This window comes from Bubalus kerabau, chromosome 10, assembly GCF_029407905.1.
Source record: "Bubalus kerabau isolate K-KA32 ecotype Philippines breed swamp buffalo chromosome 10, PCC_UOA_SB_1v2, whole genome shotgun sequence".
NCBI classification, from domain to species: domain Eukaryota; kingdom Metazoa; phylum Chordata; class Mammalia; order Artiodactyla; family Bovidae; genus Bubalus; species Bubalus kerabau.
Window position 1 is genome coordinate 31,291,204 of NC_073633.1, and position 21,074 is coordinate 31,312,277.

The 21,074-nt window shown below is 40.6% G+C and overlaps 1 protein-coding gene and 1 pseudogene across 1 annotated transcript; both read left to right on the forward strand.

The window, feature by feature from the left end:
* The first annotated feature begins 667 nt into the window (after positions 1–667).
* Positions 668–20,855, forward strand: LOC129620495 (inactive ribonuclease-like protein 9). The gene is made up of 4 exons (XM_055536310.1): positions 668–1,186; positions 11,832–12,082; positions 13,305–13,391; positions 19,726–20,855. The coding sequence occupies exon 4, from the start codon at positions 19,732–19,734 to the stop codon at positions 20,278–20,280; it is 549 nt and encodes a 182-aa protein (XP_055392285.1). The 5' UTR covers positions 668–1,186; positions 11,832–12,082; positions 13,305–13,391; positions 19,726–19,731; the 3' UTR covers positions 20,281–20,855.
* Positions 7,327–8,371, forward strand: LOC129622061 (inactive ribonuclease-like protein 9; annotated as a pseudogene).
* Positions 20,856–21,074: the final 219 nt, after the last annotated feature.

Sequence of the window (21,074 nt, forward strand, 5' to 3'; positions counted from 1 at the left end):
TTTTCTCCCTTTGTTTCTTGATGAGTCTGGCTAATGGTTTGTCAATTTTATTTATCCTTTCAAAGAACCAGCTTTTGGTTTTGTTGATTTTTGCTATGGTCTCTTTTGTTTCTTTTGCATTTATTTCTGCTCTAATTTTTAAGATTTCTTTCCTTCTACTAACCCTGGGGTTCTTCATTTCTTCCTTTTCTAGTTGCTTTAGGTGTAGAGTTAGGTTATTTATTTGACTTTTTTCTTGTTTCTTGAGGTGTGTTCTGACTCTTTTTTAAAAAACATTTCTTTACTCAATTATTTAGCTGCACTGGATCTTAGTTGCTGCACTCAGGACCTTTGATCCTCATAGCAGCATGCAGAATCTTTGAACAGGCAGAATCTTTGAACATTGCAAGCTCAGAATCTTAGCTACTGGATCACTATGGAAGACTTTGTTCTCACTCTTCAATAGTGGAAACTCAGTTTCTTAGCAGGGGACCAAGTCCCACTGGTTTTTAAACCAGCTAAAGGGGTTCATCCTCTCAGTGTCAGGCCCCAGTGCTGGGGTGTCTAATATATGACTCATTCTGTCACTCCTCTGAGAGGATCTTCAAGTTTGTGATATTTCCTTCCTATTCTGTGTCACTTACAGGTCTTGATGAGATTTGGTGCTGAAAGCTCAGCTTCTGTCTACACCAGTGCCAAATCAAATCTCAGAGACAGTTTTGGTTGCCTTTTGGATAGCTTTATTACTTTGCCAGGCAAAGGGGAACACAGCTCCTGGCTTGAGAAACTATGTGTCCCCACCCAGGGGGAGTTGATGAAGAGTGTGATAACAACAGTCCCCAAGGATGGGGTTGCTGACAAGCTTAGGGTGTGTGCAGGTCTCAGGTGGTTGGGTTTTTTAATCCTGATGAGTTTCTCCTGTCTTCATGTGGTTTCTTGGCTGCTCCTCCCTCTTGATTAGCAATCTGCCCTTTGGAACTCAGAGAAGATCATGGAGGCTGGAGTCTTGCCTATGAGAAGTGGAAGACAAAGAGGCCTCTACAGGGTCCCGCTTGGTTTCAGATTGCATTTCCTCCTCCTACCAGACTCCATGCAGTCCTTTCTTTACAGCTTTGGTTGTAGAAGAACCATTCTGCTAGTCTTCAAGTCATTTGCAGCAAAAGTTCCTCTCTACGTAGTTGTAGGTCTGATGTGTTTTAGTGGGAAGGTAAGTTTGTGGTCTTCCTACTTCACCATCTTGATCCTGTCTCTGGGGTTTTTACATTGTTCATGAATTTAACTTTTTGCACATAAGTAAAAAGCGAAAATGAAGTCACTCAGTCATGTCTGACTCTTTGTGATCCATGGACTGTAGTTGGCCAGGCTCCTCTGTCCATGGGATTTTCCAGGCAAGAATACTGGAGTGGGTTGCCATTTCTTTCTCCAGGGGATCTTCCTGACCCAGGGGTCGAACCCAGGTCTCCCACATTTCAGGCAGACTCTACCATCTGAGCCACCAGGGAATCCCTTCTGCACACAAGGAGTTCATAAAAGAGCCTCTTGATGAAAGTGAAAGAGCAGAGTGAAAAAGTTGGCTTAAAGCTCAACATTCAGAAAACAAAGATCATGGCATCTGGTCTCATCACTTCATAGCAAATAAATAGAGAAACAGTGGAAATAGTGGCAGACTTTGTTTTTGGGGGCTCCAAAATCACTGCAGATAGTGACCGCAGCCATGAAATAAAAAGACGCTTACTCCTTGGAAGAAAAGTTATGACTAACCTAGACAGCATATTAAAAAGCAGAGACATTACTTTGCCAACAAAGGTCTATCTAGTCAAGGCTATGGTTTTTCCAGTATGGTCCATCTCTCACATCCATGTATGGATGTGAGAGATGGACCACAAAGAAAGCTTGGTAGTGAAGAATTGATGCTTTTAAACTGTGGTGTTGGAGAAGACTCTTGAGAGTCCCATGGACTACAAGGACGTCCAACCAGTCCATCATAAAGGAAATCAGTCCTGACTGTTCATTGGAAGGACTGATGCTGAAGCCGAAACTCCAATACTTTGGCCACCTGATGCGAAGAGCTGACTCATTTGAAAAGACCCTAATGCTGGGAAAGATGGAAGGTGAGAGGAGAAGGGGATGACATAGGACAAAATGGTTGGATGGCATCACCGACTCAATGGACATGAGTTTGAATAAACTCTGGGAGTTGGTGATGGACAGGGAGGCCTGGCGTGCTGCAGTCCATGGGGTCGCAAAGAGTCAGACATGACTGAGCGACTGAACTGATTGATTGACTGACTGACTGAGTACATAAAACACTCATGGTTTTAGTATTTTATTCTGTATGTGTTCTGGGTCAATGTCAATTAATTGATTATTTCCTTCATGATGATTTGTGTTTTCTTATTTCCTCTCATGCTTAGTGAGATCTTTGACTGGATGCCAGATACTGTGAATTTTACCTTGTTTGTTTACTTTGTATGGATATTTTTGTATTTCTATAAATGTTCTTGGACATTTTACTGGGATACACATAAGCTATTTGGAATCATGTTGAGCCTTATGATTTGTTAGACAAGCACAGAGCAGTAATAGTCTGAGTGTGAAAGTTGTTCAGTTGTGTCTGACTCTTTGCAACCCCATGCACTATACAGTCCATGGAATTCTCCAGGTCAGAATACTGGAGTGGGTAGCCTTTCCCTTCCCCAGGAGATCTTCCTAACCCAGGGATTGAACCCAGGTCTCCCACATTGCAGGAGGATTCTTTACCTTATAGGTAGTTCCTTATAGGAAGGTTACACATCTTTATAAGGTTCTTCCACATTCTATACACACTTCCACATTTTTTACCTTATAGGTGGTTCTTGGCCACAAGGGAAGCCCAAGAATACTGGAGCCTATCCCTTCTCCAAGGGATCTTCCCGACCCAGGAATCGAACCGGGATCTCCTGAATTGCAGGCGGATTCTTTACCAACTGAGCTATCAGTAGAGCCCAGTAACAGTCTAGGGCTAATTATTTCCCTCTACTGAGGCAAAGCCTTCCTGAGCACTCGACCTAATGCCCATGAATTTTGACATTTTCCAGCCTGGCTAGTGGGAGTAAGTACTATTCCCTCTGGTCCTTATAGGTGGTTCTTTCCCAGCCTCAGGTGATTTTCTCCCACACATGTGATCAGGAATACTCTGCTGAATACCTGAGGGGAACGCTTCACAGATCTCCAAGTTTCTGTCTTGAGGTAGCTGTCTCATGTCAGGTACTTTGTCTTACAAACTCATGTTTCCTCAATCTCTTCACTTCCTCAGTTCCATCTCTTCCTAAGTGCACTCTTTATTTTGCCTGAAAGTTTTCTCAAGACAGTAAGTTGAATATATCACAGGGCTCACCATGTTCCTGTCTTTCAAGATCAGTGTATTTTGTTGCGCAACGTTCGGTGTCTTGAAAATAATTTTTCCCAGCATTTTGTCCGTTTTTAAAATTGATTAGGATGGGAGGGTAGGTCAGATCCATGTTCAGTTCAGTTCAGTTCAGTCGCTCAGTCATGTCCAACTCTTTGCGACCCCATGAATTGCAGCACGCCAGGCCTCCCTGTCCATCACCAACTCCCGGGGTTCACCCAAACTCATGTCCACTGAGTCGGTGGTGCCATCCAGCCATCGCATCCTCTGTCGTCCCCTTCTCCTCCTGCCCCCAAACCCTCCCAGCATCGGAGTCTTTTCCAATGAGTCAACTCTTCACGTGAGGTGGCCAAAATATTGGAGTTTCAGCTTTAGCATCAGTCCTTCCAAAGAATACCCAGGACTGATCTCTTTTAGAATGGACTGGTTGGATCTCCTTGCAGTCCAAGAGACTCTCAAGAGTCTTCTCCAACACCACAGTTCAAAAGCATCAATTGTTCGGCACTCACATTCAGCTTTCTTCACAGTCTAACTCTCACATCCATACGTGACCACTGGAAAAACCACAGCCTTGACTAGACAGACCTTTGTTGGAAAAGTAATGTCTCTGCTTTTGAATATGCTATCTGGGTTGGACATATCTTTCCTTCCAAGGAGTAAGCATCTTTTAATTTCATGGTTGCAATCACCATCTGCAGTGATTTTGGAGCCCCCCAAAATAAAATCTGCCACTGTTTCCACTGTTTCCCTATCTATTTGCCATTAAGTGATGGGACCAGATGCCATGATCTTCGTTTTCTGAATGTTGAGCTTTAAGCCAGCTTTTTCACTCTCCTCTTTCACTTTCATCAAGAGGCTTTTGAGTTCCCCTTCACTTTCTGCCATAAGATCCATGTTATTTCAACTCAATTGGAAGATTATATTAGTCCTCTTAAAAATTATTTTGAAGCCAAATCTAAAGTATTTTTATATACAACTGGTTCCCTAAAAATTTTTGGAGCTATGTGATCTGTTTTGGCTTTTCTACTGGGAAAATAGTTATGTCATAATAGAGCTGCACTGCTGATGAATATCTGCAGTTAGTGATGCAAAAACTAGAAAATGGATGGGTTGAGTACAAATTTCACAGGACACAAAGATACTTCATTGAGGCAAAAATTGGCATTTTGTTTTTATTGCTGTAGAATATTGGGAAAGAAAGAAAGAAATTCTTTATTTCTATAACATGAGAAGGTGTCCCTAACATGAGACTTTGAGGGTTTTGATGGTTAAAATGTATGTTAATGGGTTTTATATTAAATTTAACTCTTTAGCTATCTGAAATATGAGAACAAAGCCATACTGTGCTCAATACTCAGACAATTTTTCTTTCATTTCTACAGAGAATTTAATGATAAAGCAATCATATCATGTGGTTATTAGAGCAAAATTAAATTTTCACAACTAACACTATGCCATCTTTATGGTTTGGGACATATTTCTTTTACCTTGATAATAATTTCTTTCAGATAATTTTTAGCAGAAAGAGAAACTGTGATAATGTAAAGAAATATTGACATAAAAATAATTAAATTTTCTGTTTTAGAACAAATTCAGGTGATTTGATTTTCCTAATTAAGTATAAAAGAAAGAAGACACATAAATAAGAATCGAGGTAAATGCTGCCACCGTTGAGCTGAATTTTTGATGCAGATATACTGAGCTTAGAAAAGAAATTTGTATTTTTCTTGTATTTAAGTTTGGAAAGTAATTTCATATTATACATATTTAAAAATTGTTTTCTAAGCTAGTGTTGGTTTTTAAAATTCAACTTTGGTGGTTTCTGCCATTAGAAAATATGTTATGCAATATGTTTCAGTAAGATTTTCTGTGTACTCATGTATATGGGTATGTAATTCAGTCTATGTGTGTGTAAGGAAGTCTTTCAATCTTTAATTTCTTTACACTTGTATGCCTGTTTTGTGTAATGAAGGTATTCCTTACTAATTCCAAAATTATGAAAAATATTATAATATAATTGCATCAGTATCTTTAGTGTTGTTTTGTAAATATTACTTTGATCTGTAGTGCACTATACCTTGGGGAGTGAGTTTTTGTGTGTGTTTGCATGTATGCGTGTGTGTGGTGTGTGGAATGAACACTGGAACCTGTATTACTTTTTCTAGATATACAACATTTGTCTCACCAGACCTATTTTCCTTTTCTCAAGAAAATATGAGATTCCCTATCCTAACATTTGATACTTTCATATTTCTGCTATTCCTAATCTGTCAAGGAGCAAATTATAAAATCAAAACAAACCAGTGGCAATATCTTGGTCTGTACCTTATAAACTCACTTTGACATGACAGAGGAAAAAAATCTTTGAAATATTTTTTAGAATCATACAATGAGCAACTAGGCAAGGCATGAGGAAGTATAGATTTGCAGGAAAATGCAATTGAGAGATTTTTTTCATCTAAGACCTGGTTTGCATTCCATTTTGCTAAATAAGATGTTGAAATTACTCTACATTTGTGCTCTGAAGGTTGATTTTCAGTTACTGAAGGTCTTATTTTGTGTCTGTCCATTCTGTGCACCTCTGTAAGCTCAGATACTCGAGTCTTCACAGTGACCCTAAGGGGAAGACATGTGCTGAATTAGGAGCCATGAGAATGACATTTCCCTCTAGGTTTCCTCAAACTAATCGTGTTTTCACTCTGGTTATAGATATGAAGGTCTGAAGCATAAATATGGCCTCCTTATGTTTGTGAAAAGTAAATTTAAAGCTGCCGAAGGTGCAACTTTTCTTCCTGAACTGAATGGAGAGATACTCTGCAATTTACTCACAAGAGTATGTCTAATTATAAGGATTGAGTGTTTAGACTGTCTTTGCTCAACCATTTAAACCAAGGAACTGATGTTTCCTGATGCTGATAAAGGATGGGAGTTTGCTGATATAAAAATGTGGCATTCTGAGAAACTGGCACTTACTATTGGATAACATTCCCAAACCAGCTCTTAAAGATACATGTCTTCAATGACACTTCTTCAGAATTATTTATTTTAACTTTGAGAATTTGACAACTTTCAAGATCACAATTAAAAATTAACCCTTCAGAAATAGCAGTTGAATAAGGTTTTGTTTAGGGCTCCCCCTCCCTCACCATGTAATCTTTTCCACTATTTGGAATCAGCTTGCAGATTTTGATTTTTCCTGACTCTTTCAAATGAACATTCGCTGCTTTTGTATTTGTATCCATTCTTTTGTGGAGAAGGCAATGGCAACCCACTCCAGTACTCTTGCCTGGAAAATCCCATAAATGGAGGAGCCTGGTAGGCTGCAGTCCATGGGGTCACTAGGAGTTGGACATGATTTAGCGACTTCACTTTCATTTTTCACTTTCATGCATTGGAGAAGGAAATGGCAACCCACTCCAGTGTTCTTGCCTGGAGAATCCCAGAGATGGGGGAGCCTGGTGGGCTGCCGTCTATGGGGTCACACAGAGTTGGACACGACTGAAGCGACTTAGCAGCAGCAGCAGCAGCACAATGGAGTGAGCAGACATGGAGACACACACAGAGGAAAGGAAGGTCGTGACTGCAATCTCTGATGATGAGATTTATATCTTCAGAAGGGCACACAGGATGGGAAGAATTTAGGAGTAGAAAACCTGAGAAGAAACCATGAAGTCTAACTCGAAAAAAAAAAAATAGATGGGAAAAACACTCACAAGGTCAGTAATGCACCTTAGTGGAAGAGCTCTTCTGAGCGAGAAGAGGAGGCAGAGGAGACTACAACATGGACCAACAATTCCAGGCAATGAGGTGATGGTAACAGTATTTACACCAATTCACACAGCATTTGGTGCTCATGCGACATGATGGATCCTGTTTGATCCCTTGTGAAGGGCATTGATGGTCAGAAATGAGCAAGAGGAAGAAGTCATAAGATCAAGAATGGTCCTCAGAAGAGCAGGATGTTGGTGAGGGAAAGTAGGGATCAAGTACAGCTCTTTTCAGCACAAGTTCTTAACTCCAGGAAGAGAACAGATGCATTTATTTCCGAAGGAGGGAGCACATGAGCCTCCTCTCTGCCTCTCACCCCACTGCCCTCTCCACCACTTGTCCTTCTTTACCCTTCCCTCCTGGTCTTCATCTCTCTCGTGCTCTCTTCCTCAGTTCTTCCTTGTTACCTTCTCTCTCTCTCCTCACCTTTTCCCCCTCTCTCTCCCTTTCTCCTTTACTCTCCTTCTTCCTTCACCTTTCCTTCTCTTACCTACAGTCTTCTAGACTGATGTCCTCTAAGGTCACTTTTATTTTACAGGTATTAAAATAGATTATGAGTTGTCGATTTTAAAATAGTCCAAAGTCTTGGAGCTCAGAATGGCAAGAGGTAGTAAAAATAGGTCCTGCACAGAAACAGAAGGCACAGCCTCACAGTGGACATAACTCCTTCTCTCTTGTATTCCCTTCAGGGAAATATGGGGACTCTGATCAACATGTAGCCCCTATTTCTGCTCTTCCTGCTGCTGAAGCCACTGCAGTTCATGAGGATATATGATGAATCTTTATCAGATGAACAATGAGAAAGATTAGAAAACTAGATGACTTATATGCTACAGGGCTTATGAGACCACTTGCCTAAGAAACATTCAAATCCCATGTCATTATTGATTCTGAAAGACCATAGTGATCCAGACCACTATAATGACGAAATGAGATGAAATGTGTTCACAATAGACTTGATTGTGTTAAAGAGCATTTCTTCCTCCAAGCATCATATGAGGGCATTCAACAGATCTGTGACAACACATTTGTGCAATGTAGCAGTGGGATTAGGAATGTCACAGGAGCGGGAATGTAATAGCCAGAGTGCATTGTGTTTTAACAAGTGGGATCATGATGTCATTTTGTGAATACACATCATCTTACAAGGAGTGATGGGTCTTTATCACTTGTCAATGGAGAAATGATGTTGGAGAAATTATTCCTGATTCTTTAATTGATATCATTAAATTGTAAAGTGCCATCCACCAAGATAGGATCCTCTCCCTACAGTTCTAGAAGTATATTCTCTAAGATGTTAAAGCAAGAAGATAGAATCCTATCCTTACTGATAGGATAAGTCAAACTTGAGAATGGAAATTTTGATCCCATTCACTTTCATCATTCACTGCCTGTCTTTTTTCTCCTTAGACCAGGCAAAGTAGGCTGGGTTAAAAGATAGTGCTCTGAGATGTGATTTCAAACAGATCACAGAGTTTAGCACATTTTGAATGTGATTTGAGGATGAATGCCTGCAGGGGAAGGATAAACAGTACCAAGAGGAATTGGAAATGATTTCTGAGGTGTGCTCCAAAGTGGTAATCATGCGAATTGTGGTTCAATAGAGATAATACAGTGCATTGACATAGTGAGGTGTCTCTGGTATGCTTATGTGGGGTTTCTGGGTTTGGACAGATCCTTCTGTGTGACACAAATTTGAAACAAGAAGAATTGGGAGATGCCTGAGAAATTGTGAAATTCTTCCTCCTAGTGCTATATTTGTAGAATTTCCACTTGTTCTCTTCTTTCTATACAACACAATACTCATGGGAACAGGATAGTATAGATTCTAGTAGGAGCCATGTCAACATGAACACCTAAATATTCAGAATAGCAAACTCCCCAAAGTACTCTTATTGTCCAGTGCTACTTTTGTGGGTTCCCACATTTTTGTTTTAGCTTAGACATCGCTGTTCACACAACTACACACAATTCCTCACTTTCTGGCAAAGTCACATTTATTCACTATTTCTTCTCCTCAGTTTCCTGTCACCGTGGCTTCATCTGAGATTATTTCACATCCAAAAGAGGCTGGCGATCCAGTGTGAGAAAAGAAATCAATCTGTCCTGTTTCAGTAATAACTTCTCTCTCTTTGCAAAACTATTATCTTTTTATCATTATTCTCTATAACTTCCTGAAAATGGGACAAGGCATAGTGAGGAGAGATGGAGTGCCTGTCTCTCTTGCATGTTTCATTACAATCCAATCTGCATGTGTCTTCCATTCCCTATCTCTATCTTCAGACTCAGAGCTAATGTCCTCATTTATCAGTAAGGACCAAGAGCCTAGGGCCCAAGGCTACCAGACCCCATTCAGTGACTAAGTAAAGGACACCAGAAAATCAAGCCTCTTGATACAAATTTTCACCTGGAAACTCAAGACTTTTGATTGTAATGTCTAGTGAATGAGGACTTCACCACCCTTTTGAGAATCACCATGACATTCTCTAAAAGTCAACCTTCTATACATCAGCTGAAGAAGTTCTCCACATAGTCTAGCTTAGGTATGTGCTGTGGACTGTCTCATCTAGGCCAAATCTTGAGGTTCTGCAACATACAACATTCTCCAACATACAAGAAATATACTTTTGAGAATATGGTGTAGTAACTAGTTATAGTAGTAACTAGGCAAGAAATTATCAAAATATATCTCTTTTTCTCAAGATGAAAGATCAGATCCTTACACATTCTATAATTAGAGCCATGGAAGTAGAACAATGATTATTTACACAGATTGTTCCTTTTATCTATTATAACAGACTATTCTTATTGCATAAGAAACCAGATCTTGGCCCTGACCTACTAGATTTTCTAAGATAGGTAAAAACAGTAATTTATAGCTTTATGCATATTAAGATTGCAATAGATTATTGTCCTCTGCCCATTAGCAGTCTCTCCTTAATAAAACCACACTAATAAAGTAAACATTATCCTTTCCTTAATTCCCATGACAATTTATTTTTTAGGTTAAGAGCCCCTTGAGATAATGCACATTAATTTTACTTAACTGTGGTAAAATTATTCCTGCTTTTGTGCTTGTTTATGTCCCTTGGCATAATGGCTTCAGGTTTCATCCTCACTGTAGCATAGGTAAGCATTTCCTTCCTTTTGAAGGCTGAATCATAAAACTAAGATCATGGCATCCGGTCCCATCACTTCATGGCAAATAGACGGGGAAACAGTGGCTGATTTTATTTTTCTGGGTTCCAAAATCACTGCAGATGGTGACTGCAGCCATGAAATTAAAAGACGCTTACTCCTTGGAAGGAAAGTTATGACCAACCTAGACAGCATATTGAAAAGCGGAGACATTACTTCGTTGTCAGGAAGCATTTAACAGGAGGCTTCCTGTGTGCTGTTTTGAATCTGTCATGAATCCTCTGTCCCTTATTAATTCCTGAATATTCAGGAATTAAGAGGAGTTGGCAAACCACTCCTCGGGCTTAGGAATGCATGCATTTCCTTTGTTAGTTTTTCCATATGGTGATAAGTAACTATTTACGAATCTCTTCCTTTTTATGAACCATATGGTAAAAGTGATTATTTACAACTCTCTCTCTTTGATATGGATTGCCTTACGATAATTTGTAAGTCTGGGCTTTTGATTTTTATCTCTGCTGAAAATAGCTACCTTGTAAGACAGTGTATATACCCACACTATGTTGAATAAAACACCTTTGCTCCATCAGAGCTTGGGTCCCCGTGTCTTTCTTTCTTTTTTTCTCTCTCTCTCTCAGGCTAATTCTTTGGAGCACAGAAGCCCACTGAGCTCACTTTCTTGCCTGGGCTTCTAAGACCCTCTTGAGAAGGCACACTGTGCCTTCACCCCCTCGAGAGGGCACCTGGTACCTCTGTGTAGCAGTGCAAGCCCTGTGTCAAAGGGCTTTATTGGTTTTCTGTGTAAACCAAGGAATATCAGCCTCTTTCTCTCTCTTTTACTTTCTTATTGTTGACTCAACCACCAGTTTCTGGTCCATTAAAGGACCTCAACACTTTGTCAACAAAGGTCCATCTAATCAAGGCTATGGTTTTTCCAGTAGTCATGTATGGATGTGAGAGTTGGACTATAAAGAAAACTGAGCATCAAAGAATTGATGCTTTTGAACTGTGGTGTTGGAGAAGACTCTTGAGAGTCCCTTGGACTGCAAGGAGATCCAACCAGTCCATCCTAAAGGAGATCAGTCCTGGGTGTTCATTGGAAGGACTGAAGCTGAAACTCCAATACTTTGGCCACCTGATGCGAAGAGCTGACTCATTTGAGAAGACCCTGATGCTGGGAAAGATTGAGGGCAGGAGGAGAAGGGGATGATAGAGGATGAAATGGTTGGATGGCATCACCAACTCAATGGGCATGGGTTTGGGTGAACTCCAGGAGTTGGTGATGGACAGGGAGGCTGGCATGCTGCTGTTCATGGGGTCACAAAGAGTTGGACACGACTGAGTGACTGAACTGAACTGAACTGAATATTTGATTAAATGTATATGTCACATATTGTTTACTCATCCTTCCACTGATGAACATTTCAATCATTTGTTTATTGTGAATAGTGCTGCTTTGAACATGCATGTACAAATATCTGTTCATGGTCTTGCTTTCAATTCTTCTGGGTATATATACCAAGAAGTGAAATTTTAAATTAAATTTCTTTCCATTTAGAACCACTAACAGAACCACTGACTGTAACTGCCCACCCTGGCCCAGCATCATAGTAACCACTGCAGGAGTTATCTTAAACTAGAGGGTCTAGTAAAGAATGTGAAACCAACAAGCTACCACCAACCAGAAGAATTCAGGAAAAATCAAAAGGAGAGAGGAGATTCCTGTCCATAAGGCCCAGCAACCTCCAAGAATCCTTCTTGCTGGACTCCATCTTGACTGACACATGTTCCACCAGGAAGGATCCAAAGGTAAACCCAATTACCATAAAGCCCAACACTGCAATCCCATGGCAGAACATTTCTCCTGGGTTTCCTTACCCTACTACTCTCCATCCAGGCCCCTATTCCCAATAAAGTCTCTTGCTTTGACAGCACATGTGTCTCCTTGGACAATTCATTTCTACTTTGTCTCTGTCCATTCGGTGCATCTCTGTAAGCTCAGATACTCAGGTCATCACAGTGACCCTAAGGGGAAAACATGATTTGAACTGAGCAACAACTGTGTTTCAGTGGAGCCATTGACCCTCTGGGACTTCCAAGTGGGACTGATGGTAAAGAATCCACCTGCCAATGCAGGAGACCTCAGAGACACAAGTTCAATCCCTGGGTTGGCATAATGCCCTGGACTAAGAAATGGCAACCAATTTCAGTATTTGCACCTGGAAAATTCCACGGATAGAAGAGCCTGGCAGGCTACAGTCCATGCAGCTGCAAAGAGTCGGACATGACTGAGCACACACACACACACATTGACTCTCTAATGACCCATAAGGATCACATTGTTCTCCAGGTTTTCTCATTTTGACCCCATTCTTAGCTCGGTTATGGGTATGAAGGCCTGAAACATAAATCTTGCCTCCATATGTTTGTAAAAACATAAATTTAAATATGCCTAAGGTGAGATTTTTTTCCCCCTGAATTTAATGGAGAGATACTTTGGGATTTACCCACAAAGGTAAGTCTAATTCTGAAGACTGAGTGTTTAGACTCTCTATGCAACCATTCAAGCTAAGGAACTGAAATTTCCTGATGCTGATCAAGGGTAGGAGTTCGCTGATATGAAAATGTGGCGTTCTGAGAAATTGGCACTTAATATTGGATAACATGCCCAAATCAGCTCTTAAAGACACATTTCTTCAATGACACTTCCTCAGATTTATTTATTTTAACATTGAGAAACTGACAACTTTCAAGATCACAATAAGAAATAAACTGCTCAGAAACAGCAGTTGAATAAGGTTATGTTTGGGGCTCCCCTTCCCTCACTATGTAATCTTTATTTCAAATATTATTTAGGACCACGTTGTACATATCTTCTGTGTTTTGATTTTCCCCCACCTTTTCAAATGGACATTTGCTACTTTTGTATTTGGTGTCCGTTCCTTTGTTTGTATTACAAGGGAGCAGCCTTTTGTCAGCAATTGCAGTTCTGCTGGTGTTTTAACTGTGTGGTTTTGCCTTCTCTTCTCAGAAAAAAGCATGAACTTCAGGTGGACCAAAAAGGGGAACTCACATTCCTGGATTTATTCACGTGACAAAGACGAGCCCAATCAGAAAGGTTATTTTCTATGTTGGATGAATGTGAGAGAGGATGGCACATCTTTCAGTGACCCTACATAGTGTTATAAAGGTGGTAAGGATTTACCCTGCCATTCTGTGGAGAGGCCCTGCCTGCACACAAACTTAGCATAGAAAGCAGAGTGGCGTGAGAGAGAAAGCAAGAGTCTAGTGAAGGACTGGATTTCTTCATCCTGCTGTGTGTCCTGGACGTCTGTCTCTGTGAGTCAGTACAGGTCCTCTTGGGTTTAAGTTAATTTTTTGCGCTCTTGCCCCTGGTCTGGTTAAAACCAGACATTCCCCTTGCTGTAATATTATGAATATTCTGCATCTGTAAAATTTCATTGATTACTATATTTGTATAGTCTTGTAAATAATCCATTCTAAGAATCTATAATTCAATGACTATAGAACACTGATCATCTCAAATATTAGCTCTTACAGTTACAATCGTAGTGGCGTTTTTGTTGTGTCCATGAATACATCCATGGCAACTTCAATTTCCCTTAAATTCTTGGACATTTGTGTTTTCGAAGTTGAAATTTTTGTTCCTATGCAGTAAAACTTGCTGTCCATATTGCCATCTAAAATATGGTATATAGAATTCAAGCTATTGAAATTGGGGGAAAAGTATCAGATTTAAAAAAAAAATTTACTACACTTGCCAAAGTTTTCACTGTAACCAGAAATATAGGATTGTTCCCCTTGTCAAACTCTCAGCAGCAATGAATTTGGAAACTGTAATAATTATTACCAGTTTGAAAGATACAAATTTCACTTTTATTCTGTGGTTGGGACTATAAAATTATTATATGATTATTGTCCATTGATGCTTCATATTAAGCTGTATTTACAAATCCTGCTTTTCTTCTTTAAAGAGATTTACACTGAAAACACTTAATGACCCCTCAGAGATATATATTCATGTACCTAAGGAGCCTTTGACTAGTCTCAGTTATTTTAAACTGTAAATAGAGAGTTCTGACCTGGGAGTCAGGACCCACACTTTAGGAGAAAATGCTCTAGACAGACAACCCCTCTCAGGCCTCTCCCAGCCTATAATCTAAGCTGCTTTAACACTCCCAAACAAGTTTAAAAGTAAAGAGGAAAGTCTTGTGAATTTGTTTAAAGCACAAATTTCTGGGTCCATTCATAGACACAACTAAACGCTTTTTCACTCTCCTCATTCAACCTCATCAAAGAAGCTCTTTAGTTCCCCTACGCTTTCTGCCATTAGAGTGGTATCATCTGCATATCTGAGATTGTTGATATTTCTCCCTGCAATCTTGATTCCAGCTTGGGTTTCTCTAGCTCATCATTTCACATTACGTACTCTGCATAGAAGTTAAATAAACAGGGTAATAATATATACCCTGGAGATACTCCTTTCCCAATTTTGAACCAGTCCACTCATTGTTCTATGTCTGCTTCTAACTGTTGCTTCTGACCTGCATACAGGTTTCTCAGGAGGAAGGTAAGGTAGTCTTGTATTCCCATCTCTTTAAGAATTTTCCACAGTTTGTTGTGATTTCACAGTCAAAGGCCTGAGCGTAGTCAAAGAAGCAAAAGCAGATGTTTTTCTGGAATTCCCTTGCTTTCTCTATGATCCAATGAATGTTGGCAATTTGATCTCTGGTTCCTTTGCGTCTTCTAAACCCAGCTTGTACGTATGATAAATTCTCGGTTCGTAAACTCTGAAGCCTAGCTTGAAGGATTTTGAGCATTACCTTGCTAGCATGAGAAATGAGCACAATTTGAACATTTTTCAATGTTAAAACTGAAAATTTTTAAATTTAAAAATTAAATTTACTATTTAAAAATAACAAAAAAAAGGTAGTTTGAACATTGTTTGACATTTACCTCCATTTGTTTGGAATGAAAACTAATCTTTTCCAGTCCTATGAATCATTCAGAAAAAGAATTATCAAATACATAAGTGAAAGTGTTAGTTGCTCAGTCTTGTCTGACTCTTTGCGACTCCATGGATTGTAGACTGCCAGGCTCCGTTTCCATGGAACTCTCCAGGCAAAGATTCTGAAGTGGGTAGCCATTCCCTTCTCCGGGGATTTTCCCAATCCAGGGATTGAATTGGGTCTCCTGTTTTGCAGGCAGATTCTTTACCATCTGAGCCACAAGGGAAGCCCTGTTAAATACATAAGCTAACTTTTTAAAATTAATTTATTTTTTGATTGAAAGATAATTGCTTTATAGAATCTTGTTGCTTTCTGCCAAATATCAACATGAATCAGCCATAGGTATACTTTTGTCCCCTCGCTCTTGAACCTCCCTCTCATCTCCCTCCCCATCCCACCTGTCTAGGTTGTTACAGAGCATAAGGTAAATTTTTAACTTAGAGATGAGTGAATGAACTTTATTCTCCAAATAATCAGTACTGAAATTACATATAAACCATGTGAAAAAAAAAATCATCACCTTTTATACTTCAATATAAATTCCAGATGGATGAAAGGCTTAAACTTTCTGAAAATCCATAAAGACATAAGATAGCATTTAAGTGAAAACGCGTATACTTGGGGGGTGAGTGAAGATTTTAAGAAGCCTGAAACCACAGCATGAATTCATAAACAAAGGATGAAGAGGTTAGAGGATATACAAAATGAAGTGCTGTCCTGGCCCTGGTGCTACAGGAGCCTCAACTCTGCTGCCCATGCTCACCCTGTCCTGCTCTTTCCAGCCCAAGATGGCACAGAGACCACAAATGTTGATATCCATCTCCACCTTGGTCAGGGTCTCTGGGTTATTTTCAGTATTAGAAAATAACTTGAATTGCCCCATTCAAAGACTTCTTTTCTACCAAGAGCACAGTGGAGTAAACAAACCAAAAAACAGAAAACTGTTCTGCAGCAGCACACTTTGAGGAAAATAGATCTGTTTTTTTATAGGTCTCTAGGCAATGGCACCCCACTCCAGTACTCTTGCCTGGAAAATCCCATGGGCGGAGGAGCCTGGTAGGCTGTAGTCCATGGGGTCGCTAAGAATCAGACACGACTGAGCGACTTTACTTTCACTTTTCACTTTCATGCATTGGAGAGGGAAATGGCAACCCACTCCAGTGTTCTTGCCTGGAGAATCCCAGGGATGGGGGAGCTTAGTGGGCTGCCGTCTATGGGGTCGCACAGAGTCGGACACGACTGAAGCGACTGAGCAGCAGCAGTGGCTCAGAGACAAGTTCAGTACTGGCCACTTTGGTGGTCTGTGTGTTTCTGGTAGTCTCTTCTCCTAGAGTTACAAAGTCAACCTAGGGAAGGAGGTACATTCTAGCATCAGGTGGGGAAGCGAGACTGAAGGAAGTCATACAATAGCACTGAGGAACAGAGATGTGAAAATCAGACTGACTTGTGAAAAAGGCTTGAACGAAGATTCTGCCAGACCTAAAGTAAAATTTGAAGCAATGTCCCTTCACAAAGAGATACTGTTTACTATCAAAACAAAAACAAAGCTATAAGAATATCTTTATCATAAGCTTGTTTGGATGATGATGTATGTTTAGTGCTGAGCTCAGGGCTTGGCATATACTTGCCTATGATCTTAGGCATTGTTATTTATGATTTTTATTTTTACTTTAAGGCAACTGCAAGAATGTACTTAATTCAGCCATTCAACTTTGCTCTTCTCTTTTCCTGTTTCAAGCTCTGCCACTCTTACGGGAGGTCAGTATTCCCAGTATCAGGATATCTGCAGCCCCGTCCTTAACATATCCACTCTCTGAAGCTTTGACCATACAAAGAATAAATGAGGCAAAAGACCATGGGCAAAGATAGGCCAAGAAGCCTGCTCTCTAGTGTACCTGAGGTACTTGCCTTCCCCTGGGAAGAAAGCCTCCTTGGAGAATTATTGCTCAACAGTCAGATGTGGACAGGGATTAAAAAGTGATCAATAGACCCAAGAATCCTCTATAAATGATAACACTTTCCACTAAATAGTAGACTGTGCCCTGATGTCCAGCACTTGGGCCTATTTTCTGGGCCACAGGTCACAACTGTGACCTGGACTGCAGTAAGCCAGGTCTGCCTGTCCCTTACCATCTCCTGGAGTTTGCCCAAGTTCATGTTCATTGTGTTAGTGATGCCGTCCACCCATCTCATCCTCTGACACCCTCTTCTCCTGCTCTCACTCTTTTCTAGCATCAGGGACTTTTCCAATGAGTCATCTGTTTGTGTCAGATGACCAAAATACTGGAGCTTCAGCTTCAGCATCAGTCCTTCCAGTGAATATTCAGGGTAGATCTCCCTTAAGATTGACTGCTTTGATCTCCTTGCTGTCCAAGGGACTTGCAGGAGTCTTCGCCAGCACCACAATTTGAAGGCATCAACTCTTTGGCATTTTGCCTTCTTTACAGTCCAACTCTCACAACCGTACGTGACTACTGGAAAGACAATAGCCTTGACTATATGGACCTTTGTCAGCAGAGTAATGTCTCTGCTTTTGTCTCTAGGTTTGTCATCACTTTCCTGCCAAGAAGCAATTGTCTTCTGATTTCATGGCTGCAGTCACTGTCTGCAGTGATTTTGGAGTCCAAGAAGAGGAAATGTATCAACTTCCACATTTCCCCTTCTATTTGGCATACAGTAATGGGGCCAGGTGCCATGATCTTAGTCTTTTGTTTTTATATTTAGTCTTAAGCTGGCTCTTTCACTCTCCTCCTTCACCCTTATCAAGAGGCTCTTTAGTTCCTCTTCACTTTCTGCCATTAGAGTGGTATCATGTGCATATCTGAGATTGTTGATATTTCTCCCCCCCGTCTTGATTTCAGCTTGTAACTCATTCAACCCGGCATCTCTCATGATGGGTTCAGTGTATAGGTTAAACAAACAGAGTGACAGAAGACAGCCCTGTCTTACTCCTTTCTCGATCTTGAACCAATCAGTTGTGCCATACAGGGTTCTAACTGTTCCTTCTTGATGCCCATACAGGTTTCTCAGGAGACAGGTAAGATGGTTCCTTTAAGGAATGTTTTTCTTAAAGTCCCTTAACATGATTAGCATGAAGCGTTATAAAGATGTGCCTCAGAAGTAGGTGCTATATTAAATATTTCCATTTCTTTTTAAGTAGTAGAATTCTTGAAAGAATATAAGGAACTACCCAGTTTCCCATATTTGTGTGGTAAAGACACTTGTTCATGTATATGACAGGTATTGGGGAAATATTAGTGCAGCCTCCAGTGGGGTGAATAGACATGGAGATGCACACATATGGAAGGAAAGGTGTGACTGTGAAGTCTCTGATGATGAGGGTACCACGATGGCAGATAGGCACACAGGATGGGAAGAATTTAGAGACAGGAAAACCTGAGAAGGAATCATGAAGTCTTCCTTAAAGAAAAGATTAAAAAAAGACTCACAAGGTCAGTAATGTACCTTAGTGAAAGAGTTCTTCTGAGTGGGGAGAGGTGGCCGAGGAGACTGTAACATGAACCCACAATTCCAGGCAATGAGGTGATGGTAATAGTATTTAGACCAATCCACACACATTTGGTGCTCATTTGACATGATGGATCTTGCTTGATCCCTTGTGCAAGGATATTGATGGTCAGAAATGAGCAAGAGGAGAAAGTCAGAAGATGAAGAATGAAGTGAAGTGAAATCACTCAGTAGTGTCCAACTCTTGTGACCCCATGGACTGTAGTCCATCAGGCTCCTCTGTCCATGGGATTCTCTAGGCAAGAATACTGGAGTGGGTTGCCATTTCCTTCTCCAGGGAATCTTCCTGATCCAGGAATCAAACCTGAGTATCCTGCATTGTAGGCAGATTCTTTACTGACTGAGCTATGAGGGAAGCCCAAGATGAACAATGGTTCTCAGAAAAGCAAGATGTTGGTGAGGGGGAAAGGGGGATCATGTACAGCTCTTTAGAGCAAGTTCTTAACTCCAGGAAAAGAACAGATACATTTACTTCAGAAGGAGGGAGTGCATGAGCCTCTTCTCTGCCTCCTGCCTCAGTGCCCTCTCCACCTCTTGTCCTCTTTCCCTTCCTTTCTGCCCTTCATCTCTCTCTTGCTCTCTTCCTCAGTTCTTCCTTGTTTCCTTCTTTCTCTCTCTTCACTGTTGTCTCTCCCTGCCTTTCTCCTTTTCTCTCCATTTTCCTTCACCTTTCCCTCTCTTACCCTCAGTCTTCTAGATTGAGTATAGCTCCCCTAAGGTCACCTTGGAGTAAATATTTTACAGGTATAGAAATAGATCCTGAGTTGTCAATTTTTAAATGGTCCAAAGTCTTAGAGCTCAGAACAGCAAAAGGTGGTAGAAATGGGCCTGCATAGGAACAGAAGGCACAGCCTCACAGTGGACATAACTCCTTCTCTCTTATATTCCCTTCAGGGAAACATGGGGACTCTGATCAACATGCAGCCCCTGTTTCTGCTCTTCCTGCTGCTGAAGCCACTGCAGTTTGTGAGGATAAATGATTCATATTTATCAGATAAACAACGAGAAGAATTAGAAGACTATATAGAAGACTTACATGCTACAGGGCCTCCCAAACCACCTACCAAGGAAGCATTCAAAACCCATGTCATTATTGATTCTGAAATGCCGTTAACTGACGAAGAATACTGCAATCAAGAAATGAAGAGGAAACGTGTTCACAATAGGCTTTATTGTATTAAAGAGCATTTCTTCCTCCAAGCATCATATGAGGACATTGAAGAGATGTGTTATAACATATTTGTGAAATGTACAAATGGGATTAGGAAATGTCACAGGAGCCGGAAAATAATATCAGGAGTGCATTGTGTTTTAACAAGTGGGATCATGATGCCATTTTGTGAATACACATCGTCTTTCAAGGAGGGATGGGTCTTTATCACTTGTCAATGGGAAGATGATATTGGAGAAATTATCCCTGTGTCTGTAATTGATATTTTGGCCATATAAAGAATCATCCACCAGGAAAATCTCTTTCCCTCCACCCCTCTAGAAGTATATTCTCTAAGATGTTAAAGCAAGAAGATAGAATCCTATCATTACTGATCCTTACAAGTCAAACTTGAGAATGGAAAATTTGATCCCATTCACTTTCATCATTCACTGCCTGCCCTTTTTCTCCTAACACCAGGCAAAGGAAAGGTGGGCTGGATTAAGAGATAGTGCTCTGAGACATGGATTCAAACAGGTCACAGAGTTTAGCACATTTTGAATTTTTTATGTGAATGAATGCCTCCAGGGAAAGGATGACCAGCACCAAGAGGAATAGGAAATGTTTCCTAATAAGTGAAAGTGAAAGCCCCTCAGTCGTGTCCAACTCTTCGTGACCCCATGGACTATACAGTCCATGGAATTCTCCAGAATACTGGAGTGGGTGGCCTTTCCCTTCTCCAAGGGATCTTTCCAACCCAGGGATTGAACCCAGGTCTCTCACACTGCAGGCAGATTCTTTACCAGCTGAGCCACAACGGAAGCTCCAAAGTTGTATTCATGTGAATTTCTGGTTCAGTAGAAATAATAAAGTGCATTGATGTAGCTAGGTGTCTCTGGAATGCTTATGTGGGGTTTTGGGGTTTGCCTGACCTTCCTCTGTGACACAACTTGAAACACAAAGAATTGAAGGGACCTTCATGGTAGTCCAGTGGCTAAGATTCTAGGCTCCCAATACAGGGACCCTGGGTTCCAGTTCTGGGGTTGGAATTAGATCCCACATGCCTAATCCAAGAGTTTACATGCTGCAAATG